This window comes from Orbicella faveolata, unplaced genomic scaffold (genome assembly GCF_042242905.1).
Source record: "Orbicella faveolata isolate gen_17 unplaced genomic scaffold, um_ofav_v1 contig_24, whole genome shotgun sequence".
Classification (NCBI taxonomy): Eukaryota; Metazoa; Cnidaria; class Anthozoa; order Scleractinia; family Merulinidae; genus Orbicella; species Orbicella faveolata.
In genome coordinates, this window is record NW_028301552.1 from 4,598,432 (window position 1) to 4,615,201 (window position 16,770).

A 16,770-nucleotide genomic window follows, 5' to 3' on the forward strand; every position below is an offset into this window, starting at 1 on the left:
GGTGTCTAAAAAAACTAAGGTCTAAGACCTAAGACCCCCTCCGAATCTCAAGAACTAAGACCTAAGACCTTAAATCTTAAAAATCTCTTAGTTCTTGGGATTTGAAGGAGAGTCTTCGGTTTTAGTTTTTGAGATTCAGAAGGGGTCTTCGGTCTCAGATTTTGAGACACACAATTTGCTAGATTGGTTCCAAACAAAAATTTAACATGTTCTCAGTTTCAAATGATGGTTTATTTGCCTTTGCTAGTCGTAAGTAAGTAACAGTAAGCTCTGCTTATCAACATGAAGAAATGAGAAACAATACACCAAAATCTATATTTCACTTGAACATGAACCTTACATGTAACTTCATGTATCAGGACTTCAGTTTTCAAAAAAGAAGAGGAAATGGTTTGAAAACTACTATTACTACTACTATGACATCAGAAATAGTTTACTCAATTTTAAACCTTACATTGTAACTAAATACACATGAAGTCTTGGCAGCTACAGCTGCAAAAGAGACTAAGGAACTTGAGGCACTTCATGCATATCCATAGCCCCTTGTGTTTAGAAATGCAAATGCCACATCTTTTTTGAACTCATCATATGGTTGATGGACCACTGGTAGCATCAACTCATATGCACATGCACAAAGGCATGACAAAAAAAAAAAAGAATATCACTAAAAGTTATTCCAGCTGCCTTTTCTTCAACATCCTTGTAACATCCATTGTTTAATGCGAAGAGATCTCCTTCTTTCCTCTTCTGCCCCTTCTTCTTCGAGCCACTTGATCGAAAATGGGTAGACCTCTTGCAGCATAGCTTTTGAATCTCAAGCATTTTGTTGCGTCTTTATCCGTTTCATTGCCACCAACAATGTCATTTTCTACCTTTTGTCCACAAGCATGACAAAATTTAGAGCAGTGTTTTAAAACAGCTCTACAGTTCGCACAAAACCTTTTCGAAAGCAAAAATGGTGACGAAAAATAGCGGGAGTTTGTAAGGCGCATAACGTATCAGCGGTTGAGTAAGAATGGGCTTATGCGTTGTATAGCTCAGAATGAGCCCATCAATTCTCTCTCAATTTTTGTGTTGCGTTTCGATAATTTTGTGTTGTGTTTCGATAATTTTGTGTTGTGTTTCGATAATTTTGTGTTGTGTTTCGATAATTTTGTGTTGTGTTTCGATAATTTTGTGTTGTGTTTCGATAATTTTGTGTTGTGTTTCACAAATATTGACTTGTATTTCAAAAATATTGTGTTGTGTTTCAAGAATTGTTTGTTGTGTTTGCAGATATGGGCCACCGTATTTATCAAAGCAGAGTCCCTACTGTCTGTGGGTGTGCCATTTTCAATAGATGGTAAATAAAAGGGTTTTTAGTTTATTTATTTATTTATTTATTTATTTATTTATTTATTTATTAATACAAGGAAGATCATTAGTTACAATCATATATACCTGAGGCCCGACATGAGTAACATAAAAAAAACTAGATCGAACGAGACGAGCTGTCTAGAAAACGTTGCGCAGATACAGAAATCATAAATAAATAAATAACCTCTGATGAATAATGTCGCTTAGTTCAAAGTTCCTCTTCTCTGTCAGCCTTATCTTCTCATGATGTTTAGCTTTCTTTCCCCTTGTTCGAATTCCTCCGTTCGCTCTTGTTTATTTTGTCACAGATATCAGAGATGGACTTCCTCCTTGCTGGCCTGTCTGCAAGAATCTCTTTCCACGAGACGTTTCCGAATATCTTTCCGAATACCATTGAATCTGAGAAACGACGGACTGGTCTTTGTAGAACCCACCTCTGCTAGTTCGCCATATAGGACTGCTTGGACTGATCGTCCATCTGGGATACGAGCAACTTGACCGATCAAGCGCGGCAATAAGTATGTTATTATAAAATAGGCTAGAAAAATCACTCGTTCACATGATTACAGTGTGAGAGCCTAACACTAATTTTTGTTTTTTTAAAAAAATACAGAGTTGCATTGTGTGAGATCCTGCGTAGAGAATCCTTAAAGCAGCGCTACCATAGGAGAAGCTGCGCTTCAAGCACTCTGTTCTAGACTTAGGTAATGTTTAAGTTTGTTAACTGATCGAGCAACCTTTTTCTATTAAAACGGCAGATGAATAGGTAAGAGTTTGAAACCCGGGAAGGAGCTTCATTTTAGTAAACTGGCTCTCCCGGATTTCCCTCCGGGTTTTGCAGTTATTCAACGGAACGTGATTTTCTAGCTTGTGCCACCATTTTGAAACCCGACAAACCCCGCCGCCTCCTTGTCAGGATCATGAGAAAGGTCATCGAAAGTTGCAATCTTGCTTTCTATTCATATCTTTTCAGACATGCCTGCTTGCACGCCGAAAGAACCAAATTTTATGCGCTCTTTTCAGTCATGGGATCTCTAATATATATATTTTTATAACCAGATGATTCTAATTAGCAAAAATGTTGAAAACGGCGTCAGGAAAGATCTGTTTACGACATGTTAAATTGTTTGCGCTGACCGTTTGAAACTGACCTTGTACTTACCACTACTGCGATTCTTTTGAATCACAGTTGGAGTAAGGCTATTCCCAATTTGCTTCGAGTATTAGATGATTAATACCTTCCTTCCGACGGTTTTTATTTTCTTTAAAAGGAAAGATAGTAAAGTAGATGTGTTGTTGATCTTGCCTTCGTCGGAGCTAAAGGTCGACATGTTTTGCCATCTGACTCTTTATTCCAAATTTCAAGCTATATACTCTTTTTTTGTAAGAATTTTGTTATTCCGACCGAGGCTGAAAATATTCTTGGGAATATTCGCAGATTATAGAGTATTACGTTTCTGTTTTCGAATGTATTTGGTGTCTGGATGGTGTTCCTTGAAAATATAGTAATTTTTTGGGAGTCAACCCACGGGCAGTAAAGCCTGCACATAACGCACATAACTTGGCTTGTACACTTGGCTAGTGCTGTTTAGAGAAAGGAAGAATTTTATATGGTTTAGTTAAAAACATATAATTGTATTGTTTTGTAGATTTTTAACACACAAGATGATACTCTTTTCAAAAGTCTCGGGTTTATTCTTAAGATATTCTTAAAATTTCGCAAATTTCAGTCTCGATATGCTTATAAAATATATTCTTATAAAAAAGGGTGTATTTTAAATCTACCTGCGAGAAATCTCAAGCTGAGTGCAATAATGAAAAAAAAAAAAAAAAAAACGATTTATAAAATGTAAACTTTCGTTTGGAGTTGTAGTTTATTTCTTCTGTCTTATCCCGTTTTCACACTGTTTCTATAATGCACTTACTTAACGCGCCACGTGTCGTGGCTTTCGCATGAAGATGAACCCGGAATAAAAACAAAGATAAATCAATATTTGCCTCAATGAAACTTTATACAAGCTGGAACATCTACTTTTACTTGTGCTTAACTTGTTGGAAGGGGGAGGGGTTATGGTAACAGCCGGCGTAAAGGCCGGGTGCAATAGATATGTCATTTTGCGCGTATAAATAAAGTGACTGTACTAGGGTGAACGAACAAAGCACATTCTATCACTTTGTCATCTAAGACCCGTAATATTACACGGAGTTCAAGGTGACAAAATCGCTCGGAAAGAAATATATATTTTTATTAGCTAATCTGATAAGATATATAAAGTATCCTGTCTAGTCATGTCAAATCCGAAATGATAATTTTGTTTGACGTAATCACACGGAGATCTTCAAACCCTCAGTGATCTGTTCATTCCGTGATTTTCAGGTCGTAGCCAACTGTACATATGCTGATTGAAGTTGCTTTTAATGTGTCAAGTTTTGTAACTGTATCGAGACAGTTTTGAAACTGTGTATCTCATCACACACACTTGGTTTTTCAAATGCAACGATGAATTCCACGAGGATGATGCCAAAACGTCGAGGTTGGAATTCAAAGTGGCTTCTCATCACCATATCTACTTTACTCTTCTTATGGTGTCTTGAGTTCAGCTTAGCAGCACCTATCCGGCCGCTACCAGACCCTAGCATGCCGTCCGCAGAACTCATCGATTCAGTCTCTGAAAAAGACGTTCTGGTGAGACAATCTTTTGTAGTTGTTAATTACTAGTTTCTAACATACACATATCCATTGTATTTAGGGTTGCAACTAAGCTATAGGTGCATATATATGGCATTTACTTACAGGCCTACCAGTTTTAATATCTTCTAAAAAAAAAAAAAACAACCCCTTGTCCAAAATTATCTGTTTTCTCAGCTTGATTCTCGACGAGTTCTTAATCAGTGTTAAAATGATCAAAAACACATTGCGTAAAAATGTTGGGAGTTCGTCTCCAGCAGTGGGCATTATCAAAGGAATCGTTGTAAGACTTGTAGGTACCTATGGTGTAGGTATATACCAGATGATAATTGTAAACTTGCTGTTTGATTCCGAATACACTATGGCATGCATTGTAAAATCGGGTGTGAGAGTCAAAAAACACAAATATTGCCATGTTAATTGGACAAAATGTCATTTAACTATTGCTGTATTTGCACCCGTGATACTTGATGGTTTTATAATGTCAAATTAATAGTCTCTGCTTTCCACGCATAGTGAAAATTATATAGTGTAATTTATCGATAACACCAAGCCTTGTTATGTGGCTATCTGTTCTATAAGGGAATTATCACCCTGGGTCCTTAAATAGCACGTTTTGACTTAAGAGTAGATGGCTCACCTCCAACGGGATTATGTTGCAAGCCTTTGCCACGCGTTGAACCGGCTAAAAGAAACAGTGCTGTGGAGTAAATTGAATTACCGATCTTTCTAGATGCCAGTCACTGTGCACGCGATCACGACTAGTGTTCACGCATATCAACATTGCGTCAGTCACTGTCGAAACCAAAAGTAGTCTTTCACAGGTCCAAACTTCCTTCAGTTGAAAAACGCAGAGATCGTTGGTCAGTTACAGCGAGTCTCCCGAGAGATTGTTACCTCTTATTCTAAAATGATTTTTATTCAAAGCTCACTTCCACTAATTTCCATTTTTGACCATCGTGGTTCTTGTTGACAGTACATGTAATATAAACTCGTTTACGGCAATGGGTGTGGTCAAACATGAGCGTTCGAAGAATTGATTGTGCTCGCGTATGACAAGAGTGATAATAAGAGTACAAAAATCAAGTTTGAGATTGCAACGTATATTGTAATGGACGAAACTCCGAGCCATCTATTCCGATAATTATCCATCATAATGTTTCAGTACCACTTAGTGGCTGTTCATCTAAAACACAAAATAAAGATGAAACTGATCTATTGACGGTTTTGTGTAATCTGTAACGACGAAAGGAAAACGACGCCCGCACTCCAAACACAACTCCAAAATGACCGGTGATTGTTATGTTTTTAAATTCCTGCAGTATAGTGTGGGCGGAAAACGTGACCTCCGTTTTCAAATTCCTCTGGCGCAGTGTGGACGCGGCTTTCACCGGCCTTTGACCAACCCAGTCTCTTAACCTAAACGCCTCATTTAACTTTACGGTCAATTGTATAATTTTCGTCAATAAGATTAATATCTCTATTTTCAGAAATGGATGCTCAAGTATAAGATAATCCTACCCGGACAATCCATTAATTTCACGGACAAGATCTCCTTGGTTCAGCACCGGGCAGGAATAAATGTAACTGGAGTGTTAGACTTTGAGACGAAAAAGCTTTTTTTAATTCCTCGATGTGGAAACACAGAACCCGAAGACGATCCTTTCCCGTACGGAGGACGATCGAGAAGAAACAAACCTGATTATCTTGAGAGAATACGTAGGATTAAACAGGTCAGTGTGACTAGGGGCGCATTTAGGGGAGAGGGGGAGGGTGGATTGGGTGGCTAGCCACCCTCCTCTTGGGAAAGCAAAAACGAAAAAGAAAAGAAAAATTGAAAAAGATCGTAAATATTTTGGCGGAGACAAAAGCAAGTTTGTGGCGTTCCTACTATTTCTAGTGTATTGAACAGATGTAAGTTAGGCTCCAATTCTCAAATTGCAACATTTTTGAGATATGCTCCATCAGTAAATCTGCAACCCCAAAGTACTAGCCCTTCCCCATTGAAAAATCCTGGATCAGCCCTGATGACATTTTAACATAGTGGTTTTCTCTCCAGTAAAGACCAACTACACTCTTTTTTTTTTTATAAGAATACGTTTTAAAAGACTATCGAAGCTGAAATTTGCGAAATTTTAAGAATAATTTTAGAATAAACTCAAGGCTGAGATTATGAAAAGAATATTAGTCTATTTTGTAGGTTGAAAGTTTTAAATACAATGTTTTTATCTTAGCCATATATAAGTCTTCCTTTCTCTAAAGGGCAGCTCTAAAGAAAACGAACAACAAAAGATGTTTTGTGTCTCATCAGTATTTACTGCCTGCAGTCTGGCTTCAGAAGAACTTTAGCGCCATCACATGAAGTCATGATACTCATAGTCCACTTTGTTTTACTATAATCTAACAATCTTCGCAAGAGTAATCGACAGAAAAATAAGAATATTTAGCCAGGGCAGAGAAAACAATATTCTTACATCAAAAAGAGTGTAACTGTTATCAGGCCATTATCACAAGTGATACTGATCATACCACTGTTAACTCTCCTACTAGATGAATCTTCAATACTACCCCAGTAGTCCCTCTATTTCTTGCTGTGGATCATGGGACACTGTCATATCACAAAAATGGGTACCCGACACTGACCTGAGGATCATCTTTGAATGGCGATTTCACTTTCCTTTCTCTTGACGATCCAGGAGAAAAATGCATATCGCCTGCGCTATATAATCAGTAAACAATTTTCTTTTCTTTAGGTTTGGGCATTCCGGATCTTAAATTACACGCCTCGTCTTTCTAAGAGCGTTCAAGATAAGACTCTTGGCAAAATGATGGGCAAATGGGCTAACGCAATTCCGCAGGCAGCCAGAATTAGAAGACAAAGTTCGTTCGATCCCGACGAAAAGGTCGGCGTGTTAGTTCGATTTGTAAAAGGAAACCACAGTGACTCATACCCATTTGATGGAAACGGAGGGACCATAGGTCATGCGGTACATCCAGACTCCATTACAGGTACGAATCAAGTGGCAACCCTTAAGCCTGAGGTCCAAGTGAACCCACTGATTTTGGATCAGATAATATGATTGGCTTCAACAAGTAATCAGATCCAGTGCAACCTGGCAAACGTTTTTCGAACCAAGGGTCCCTCATTCCCCGATTGCGGTAGCATAAGTTGGCTAGGACTACTTCTTCTCATCCACTGGTTTATCACGCTTCTTCCCGCAACCTATTGGAGCTAAATTATCTCCCCCCTGTGTAGTGCCTTTCGTGTATCTGAAATATTCTCCCTTTGAGAACTCTTGGTGGGAAATAGAACTAGCGCAGTTTTGCAACGTTTAGATGGATCTGAACACGCTGCTAGGAAACGGCAATGTTTTAAACAAAAATCATTCTTTGTCTTTATGATAAAACCCATATTCCTGGACAACCGAGACTAATTATGGCTGAATCTTTCATCATTTGCCTCAGGTTTTCCAACTGAAGTCCATTTTGATGACGATGAAATATTCACCATAGGAACAAGCGGCGGCATCAACTTGGACTGGGCGGCGCTTCATGAATTTGGACACAATTTGGGTCTGCAACATTCTAATGTGCGAGAATCCGCCATGTACCCATGGTACAAAGGTTATATTCCTAACATCGAGCTTAGCAAAGACGATATCAACCAATTACATGCGCTGTATGGTGAGTAATCCATGCAGGAAAAAGACAGAGGTTACATCTGGTGTTGCCTCTTAATGGCTCCGACGCCTTTAGTTTTCGTCCACGGTAAAAATGAATTTAATAATCATTTATGTATGGGAGAAGGTTTAAGAGAAATAATGTTGTTTGATAGCGGCAAGCAATATTTTATCGTGTGCTGAAATATATAATTTACCAACACTTAAGGCAGAGGCAGTGATCTGAAGGACGAGACACGGACGTCAACCACAGAGACGGCACCTACTGAGGCTACAACTACCAAGGCGTCAACCACCAAGGCGTCCGCCACCGAGGCTACAGCCACCAAGGCGTCCGCCACCGAGGCTACAGCCACCAAGGCGTCCGCCACCGAGGCTACAGCCACCAAGGCGCCCGTCACCGAGGCTACAACCACAAAAGTGTCAACCACCGAAACTGCAACCACCAAGGCGTCAAGTACAGAGGCTACAACCACCAAGGCAGCAACCACTGAGGCGTCAACCACCGAAACTAGAACTAACGAGGCACCAACCGGAGTCGCGACCACCACTGAAGTATCCACGACCAAGACGTCGACTACCGATGTGACAACCACTAAAACGATAAGCACGGTGGAAACAACAACTGAGGCGACATTTATCGCTGATTTAACCACCAAGGCAACAACCGTTGGGGATACAACCATTGAGACTTCAACCGAGGACCAAACTAGCGAGGCGACAGCGGTAGCTATTACGTTAAGTGAGCCGAGCAATCCTTCTCCAGAAGTCATTAATTCAGTCACTTATGAGGACGCGATTGTGAGTAATTGTCATTTAGTTTTCATTTGATTCTGATTAGCGCATTGTGTGATTTACAAACCAAAACCTCAATAGGTAGAACTTTTTAATGGGTACAGTTAGCTGTTACTCTAAAAATGATAACTTTTGAACTGGAGGAACTCTTGCTAGTCTCTCTAATCGATTTTGAGGCTGAGAAAATCCTTTTTTTTAAGTTGGTATCGCTTTTGTCTTGTCCTGTCATTCATACGGCTATTTTCTTATTACGATTAGTCGACAGGTCTAAAGGACAATATCCTTTAACCCTTTGAATACGAAACTTCCACCAAAACATACCGTTTTTAACCGTTTAGTCAGGTTTTTTAGCTGCCATGACGCTAAATAAGCTTAAGTTTTGCTAAAAAAGCTTTTTTTTTTACTAAAAGAAGAGATTTTTGGAGGATTAGGTACAAAACTGAGCAAAACTTCAATTCCGGGCATGCATAAGCCAAAATTTGGACTTCTTCTTCTTTTTTTTTTTTTTTGCCATTAACCGTTCTCAATTTCGTTTGTTGGCCGTTTCCTTTCTGTTTTTCTCGGCCCTTTTACACTGGCTACCTTTTGGATTGTATGTTCTTTCTGGCTGCAGTGAAAAGTTGGATGTTAATTACGGGCGAAGCCTAGAAATGGACCTTGATCAATAATAGGCGTTGTGGACCATTTTACCACCGTTTTTGTACCAAAAGTGATAACGTTGTTTTTCGATTTGCGACGTCGGAATGTCGTCGATATCTAAACCTGACCATTGTGCGGGAAGGGCTAGCCTAGCACTACCATCTGCTTATCAAGAATATCTGATGACATTTAAATTGATGACGTCACAAGTGGTACAAAGAGCACGACCATTAATTACGCATATATGCGTAGTTGGTATTCAACGGGTTAAATTAAAACTCTTTGTTTTCTCCTCGTCCTTGTTAGCACAAAAACATTTAAAGTCAAGTAAATTTATTGACTTTAGATGAGCTGAACCATCAAACTACTATTGTCTAAATTTGTTTTTGTTTGTAGGCATGGATGCTCAAATATAACATAATCAAAAAGGGATCCAACGCCGGCGTTAATTTCACTGAAAATATCTCTGTTATTCAACGCAAGGGAGGAATAACTGTAACTGGGGAGTTAGATTTTGAGACTAAAAAGCTTCTTGTTGTTCCTCGATGCGGAAATACAGATGACGATGATGAAGAAGAAGAACCACACCCAATCGAAGGACGATCGAGAAGAGCCAAACGTCAGCTGAGGTCGTACCTTGGCGGTATTAGTGATCAAGTACAGGTCAGTCTGAAGTTTTGAATAGGAGCTCTTTTGATAAATACAGCTAACATGATTCCCTGCGGGCGCATCTCATAATGAGAATTGGCCATTATGGGAGCAGATTAAGTAATATGTGCTGCACATAAACTACCTGGCAGAGGACGGTGTTGAAGAAGCTGTAAGAGATGGGCCTCTCTTGGGTCGAGGTACGGGCTAATGCACGGGGTAGGGTTCTGTGGGGGAGGATAAGTAAGCATCGCACTGCGGTGCTATTGTACGCAGTCTACAAAACGTACATCACGTTTTCCCATACGTACTGCCACCTGCAGTTTGCTTTGTGGTAGGCTCGAGAAAAAGTTTTTTAATTCTGATTTCATTAATAATATAATGGCCAATTTTTCTGCCTAAGTCTTCCCTTCCCCACCCACAAAAAATTTCCTTGTGGATTTCGAACTAGGAAGACTTGAAATAACTTTTTCTTTTATAAGTTTCTGATTTTACTAGATATAGAGTAGGCTGCGATCGAGGTCATAGAATATGGGAGGCTTCAAAGATAAGGATTTTGGATTATTAACAGTTTCATTAAACGTGAAAATTGCGAATTTCCTTATTTCATCTGCAATTTGGGTGGGTTTGTATCCCGATTCTAACGCTAACCAATTCGGGTATATTGTGTGATTTATTTCCTGCAAGAAGGTCACTTCTCATCCCCCTTCCCTCCTCCCCAAGTACATGTACGCCAAGGTGTCCTCACGCCCATGTTTATTTGGGTTTTTCCGGATTAGCTATGTGGTGTTAAGACTGCACCACTAATTCTTATATTTCCCTGAGCTCGAGTGTAAGCATACTTGAAAAACAAGTTGTGTCTTTTCTGGTCCTATGTCTGTCACAAAAGAGTTTTCAGTAACTTTCAACATAAACGAAGAGGGGTATCACCATTGTTACTGTTCAGATGTTGTTAGGGAGCTTAAGTAAACCACGACGATGACAAGACCGAGAACGTCACCAAAAAAAAAGGTTTAATGAGCAAAACGATAGCTGTGCACGAGCGTTATAAATCTCTGTATATTTCTTTGCAGTCCTCTGTAAAACAAGAACGTGAAATGGCTAAGTTCTGCATTTGTAACTGAACGCATATTTAGCCAGAGCCATTGGCGTACTGAACAAATCTAGACAATTGCAAATTTTGCTGGTAAAATATAAATTCAGTTTTGACTAGGCGTCGTCCTCGGCGTGGCGTCGCCGTAATCGTTGCTTAAGCTCCCTAATATTACGAGTGGGTCGTCACTCTGAGGTTTGTGGATTGACGATGTTAATTTTCAAGAGATTATGATCCAGATCATATTTTCTTGCAATATTAAGATAACACGTGGAACTGGTTATGGTTCATTAGCCTGCAAGCAAGCTCACCACACGCGCGAACGACGATGAGCGAGTCGGCTAAGGAAGCGATCTGGTGAGAGGAGTCAGGTGAATAGGCGTTCTCTCTTTCAGCATCCTTGGTTCTCAACAGATGCGGGCAAGTTTTAACCAGTGAGCGGGCTCACTTTTGAGTCACACGCGCGAGCGGCGAAGAGCGAGTCGGCTGGCCCAAATATGAGCCTACTCGAAGGCTAATGTTTCATTGCCACAGCAGAAAACAATATTCTCTCCTTTAGGAATATATCTTCACGATTATGTCCTACACAGCTGATATGCCACAAGGTGTCCAAGAACAGATTCTTAGTGAAAGCTTGGGCCAATGGTTCAGCGCTGTTCCTCAGGCGGCAGGATGCAGATCTAGAAAACGACGCTCGTCTGATCCGGTCAAAAAAGAAGTGAAAAATATATCAGTTAGTTTTGTAAAGGGAGAGCACGGGGATCCGTTGCCATTTGATGGAGCAGGGGGATCAATTGGTCATGTAATATTCCCACGCAGCAACTCAAGTAAGTACCGCACGCAAATGGAGAAAAGAGAGAAAAGCTGAGAAAAGCTGTGGTTGATAATCTCTTAGATATGTAATTATACTTCAGTCCTCGTACTAAACTCTTTCAAATGGGCATAATTCTGAAAAGTTCATGTGGTTGTGTGTAATATCAACATCAATTAGTAATTTGTTTTTCGCAATGCAGAGTTTCAACAAGGCTCAATCAATTTCAGGTTTTCGTGAAGTGTCAGTATAACGCCAACATCCAAGTAATCAAATTCTATATTAAATTCAAATATAACTTTTACAAGAAAAACTACTGAGGGTGTTAACGTTTCAACTGATATCGAAGACTGCATACAGCAAGACACATGAGCTTAATAGTTTTCACCCCAGTCTCAACGATTCGTAACCCGCGATCAAGCGTTCCTTTGTTTTGGCAAACGGGGTGTTAAAAAAGAACGCCTGATCACAGGTTAAACGATTCGGATCTCTGGACGCCAACTTGTGGGTGTTTAATCATTTCGCAAGCTACATTGATTTTATCTTGCTAATTTTAAAAAGCACAATAAACAGCTGTAGCCTAGACCAACTTGAAATTTAATCCCTTCTCATTCTGTTTCAGGCAGATGGTATGCCGAAGTTCATTTTGATGACGATGAAACATTCACCAATGGAACAAGAGGCGGCATCAACTTAGAATGGCTGTCGTTACATGAATTTGCTCACGGTTTCGGTTTGAAACATTCTAACGTACGCGAGTCCGTCATGTACCCTTGGTACAAAGGTTATATCAAGGACATCAAGCTTACCAGTCATGACATTCAAAACCTTCAGGCGCTTTATGGTGAGTCAATACAGTTAAGTACAGTATCAGTGGGTAACCGATGAAGGACGACAATGTGCCAAAACTAGACTGATATTCTGGTACGAATTTGCCGAATATGGCTCAGCTCACGTCGCGTATACTTAGAATCAGATATTCTTAGGTAACACCCCTCAGTTGTTACAAATCAGCATCGGATGCGGCTCTAACTTCGCTCTCGTAAACTCTGTTGAATAACATACCAAACACGAGAGACAGTCTTTCATTGCATTTCCAAACACCGAAAGACAGTTGCAAATGCGACGCGCAGCGGAGTATTCTTGACAAACTTCAAGGAATTTGGAAACGTGGCAAAACACTCTCTCGAGTTTAATAAATCTTCTCGACTGATAAAAAAACGGAGTAATGAAATCGTAAAAATCTATGTTGATTAAGAGAGGATATCCAAACACCGTCGCGGTTATGATTTCCTTTGATTAAACATTGAGTTTGAGAAGTTTAGGTAAAGCCCTCAAGAAGTCTGTCTTTTTAATACAGTCAAACCCCTATTAGGCGGCCGGCACGCTCGGGGAAATGCGAGGTGGCTGCTTAATAGGGGTTAACCGCTTAATAGAGGTTGGTGTACCTTGAATATTTTTCACCATCGGGTTAATTTCTCAGTGAACATGGAATCACCTCAAGACATATCATGATAAACGTGTGTTTGAATGTTTTTATCTCTCGTCACCCTCTATTTCGGACTCTTATCTGCCATCGCCTTTTCCAAAACAAAGTTTTTAAATTTTGGGTGGCCGTTTGAAAGGGGGATAGACAATAGAAAAACCCTCATCGAGATGACCAAAAGGTAGCCGCGGCCGCTTAATAGAGGTGGCCGGTTAATAGGGGTTTTATTTACAGTGTTGACTGTACTGACAATAATTTCGGCCGCTCAATAAGGGGTGGGCGCTTAATAGGTGGCCGCTTATTAGAGGTTCGACTGTACTATCAGTTAAATTTGATTTAAACCACAGAAAAACCAACAACAGACCCTGATACAACAACAAAAGCGACACCAAAAGTCACGACTCCACTCACCAAGAAGCCAGCTACATCTCCTCCGATTTTGGATGTTTGTAAAATGAAGAAGTTCGACTCATTCCTGATGGGTATGGATGGCAGAACGTACGTGTTCAGTGGGGATTATTTCTGGGTGCTCTCTGTTAGGCTCACCGTGGAAAGCGGCCCCATAAAGATAACTTCAAAGTGGAAGGAACTCAAAACACCCATAGACAGCGCATATACAAACCGCGACGGAAAGACTGTGTTCTTTAAAGGAAACGAGTAAGTCTAGCTACTGGATTAGACAGAAATACGTGCAGTTTCTTCTTCTAGATGTAGTGATCTTTCTTCATTGCAGGTCATATAAAGATTGTACTTTCACCTAATTTAGATACATTGTAACGTTACTTCATATCATTTTCACTGAGTATAGTATATATATATATATTACTTTAGTTTGAGATAATTAAAGAGAACAGAATTATCTCACTGTATTTTGGCAGTTCTTAATTTATTTGACAAATATTGTATTTCTCAGATATTGGAAGTATAATGGCTACATACTTGAGAAAGGACCCGGCGACATCAGTCAATACGGCCTACCATCCTCACTGCGTCACCCTGAAGTCGCTTTTGTTTGGGGAGGCAATAAAAAGACGTATTTCTTCAAAGGAAATAACTATTGGCGTTACAACGAGTTCAAGGGAGCTGTTGACGACAATTACCCAAAGCCGATCGCTGTGTGGGGTAAGGAATTACCTAATTTATAAATCTTTCAGTTTCAAGTTTCTTTGGCAACCGTACGGCTATTTTCTCTATTGGTGCTTATTATAATTAAGTAAGAGTGAAGACCAAGTTCAACAAAACTATTAGCTTGGGGTGATGAAATTAAACTTTCTCAGATCTCAACTACTTGTTAAAAAGCGCCTCATTTCTCGGCTGACAGTTTCACTTGTGACCAAATGTCAGATATCAGTTAAAGCCTGTTCAGACGCTGCTATTGAAACAGAGATTTATCTGCCACGTTTGGTGCCTTTTTTTTTATCTCAAGGTGACAAATTCATATAGGCTCATACAACCCTCGATAAAAGAGCTTGAGTAGCATGTGAAACGTCGATGTTCGCCACTAGCTGAAAAAATTCACCGAGGTCTTTCTCGATCACGAAACACGCCAGTGACCATTAAAACCACCAGTAAAACAAATGCTTCCCATTCTCCCATCAATTAACATTTCTCGTCGAATCCGGGACACACACAAGGAAGAATAAAAACGACCAAGGAATTTGTTAGAATCTGCTAAGACCAAGGGGTCATACGTTTACCACAGGTCGGGTCCCAGCAGGACACATTCATCAGTAAGAAATATCGATCGGTAACAAGATTTAAGGTTTCGAAAACTACAACTAATAGGGCAAGCTTTTTTTAAAAAGAGTAGACCGAAAACTGTCAGATGAAGTATAGACTTCTGTTAGTAGATATAGGGGGTCACATAGATATTTGCCTGTTTTGTCTTTCAACTTGGTGTTCTAGGTCTCCCGCATCACATGGATTCTGCCATGACCTGGAGTGGGAACAAGAGAACCTATTTCTTCAAAGATGGCGAATACTGGAGGTTTGATGACGGCTGGTTTGAGCTTGAGAAAGGATATCCACGTAGCATCGCCTCCATTTGGATGAAATGCTAAATTTCCATTCATAGATTCAGTGGATCTTCAATTTCCTGTTTGGAAAATCTACGGAGATTTAGGTTTACACTAGAATTAGTTCCACTAATCGCGAGGCTGATCTCACTTATGACAAAGGTTATCTTTATGTATAGATGATTTGCCTTGAAGTTTTATTAAAAATGTTTAATTTCTTGAAATAAAACTTGTGTCGTTACTCTCTCGTATACCCATAAGACCACCAGAAACCTTTACTAAGCAGGATGTCTTCTGCATTTTCTCCCAAAATAAGAAAATAACTCTCAATCCTCCACGAGCGCTGATTTATAACTTCTGATTTTAGCCAAAAAATTCAAGAACCCAACCATCTCAGGTAGAATATCTTAGATGTAGGGCAAAACAATTAAACGCAGAACGGGACGTGTCTCGGAAAATACTAGCGTCCTTCGCAGATGCCGTTTGGCCGGGTCGTCACACCATCTAGCTTTCCAGGCAAAAGATGTCAGTGTGGGAGGTTATGAAAATACAAGTAACAGCCTAAGTTGAGGGTGTTAAAGGCGCAGTCTAAATCCCGTTTCATGAGAAATTATAAAGGTATTTTCACGATCCACGGAAAATGAAATAGAAATTACACTTATCACGAAAAAAAAAGAGAAATTTTTCACTGGAACTTGCAAAATTATTGAGATTTTTTTTGAGTAAATGTCCAAAGAATAACCTCGCTTAGCATCCTCACAATTTGTCCTTTTCTTTAATTTATTCCACAAGAGGCAAAAGGAAAACCACGGTCTACTGAAGACTTATACGGAAGGATATAACGTTTAGCCGAGGAATTGAACGGATTTCCTTTCGGTTTATTACGTGATCACGTGTCAAAAATAATAACTGAAAAAAAGCATGATCAAAATACGAGTTGACGACGTATTGAAAACTATTTCGAAAAATCATTGCTTACGGTTGCTGAAGAAATCACAATTTCATAAAAAAAAAAATACTAGCCATTCAACATTTCACGGGAAAAAATAGTAAGCCATTCGGTCAAAGTTACTTGCATTCGTGTATCACACCTGAACCCCGATACCTTTCACCGCCCTCTAAGTTAACCGTAGGGTTTAGATGCTGCTCGCCTTTCTTGTTAATTAATAGTGTATGTGTGATTGATTGTTCTCCCACGAAAGTTTCACTAACTCGGGAAGGAGTAATAGGAATACTAAATTATTATTCCTTGACAAGCATGGTTTATTGTGAAAGCCCGGCCAGAGCCTCTTTTGATCTGGCAATCGCTTTTACCGCAAACCAAAAACTTTATCTCCCTGTATAAAACGTCCCTTTTTAGGGGAAAGGCATAACGTTACACTGGGTAAGCTGAAACAATAAGAGGAACTTAAGATGGTAAATTAATATTTGTATAGCCGAGTGTTTGCCTGTTTTTGCTTAGCAATTTGAAAGCTATAGGCTCTTGAATCTGACAACCGCTTAACCACAAAACGAAAGACTTCTACCCTCTTGAATAAAAAATCCATGTTTGGAAAAA

General features: G+C 39.6%; 1 protein-coding gene across 1 annotated transcript; it reads left to right on the forward strand.

Moving 5' to 3' along the window:
* Positions 1–1,586: 1,586 nt before the first annotated feature.
* LOC110056357 (uncharacterized) lies at positions 1,587–15,441 on the forward strand. The gene is made up of 13 exons (XM_089290834.1): positions 1,587–1,874; positions 1,970–2,060; positions 3,734–4,042; positions 5,536–5,778; positions 6,799–7,054; positions 7,511–7,729; positions 7,934–8,526; positions 9,556–9,822; positions 11,460–11,727; positions 12,334–12,555; positions 13,545–13,854; positions 14,111–14,319; positions 15,103–15,441. Exons 3-13 carry the CDS (start codon positions 3,857–3,859, stop codon positions 15,255–15,257), a joined length of 2,928 nt encoding a protein of 975 aa, XP_089146960.1. The 5' UTR covers positions 1,587–1,874; positions 1,970–2,060; positions 3,734–3,856; the 3' UTR covers positions 15,258–15,441.
* The last annotated feature ends 1,329 nt before the right edge of the window (positions 15,442–16,770 follow it).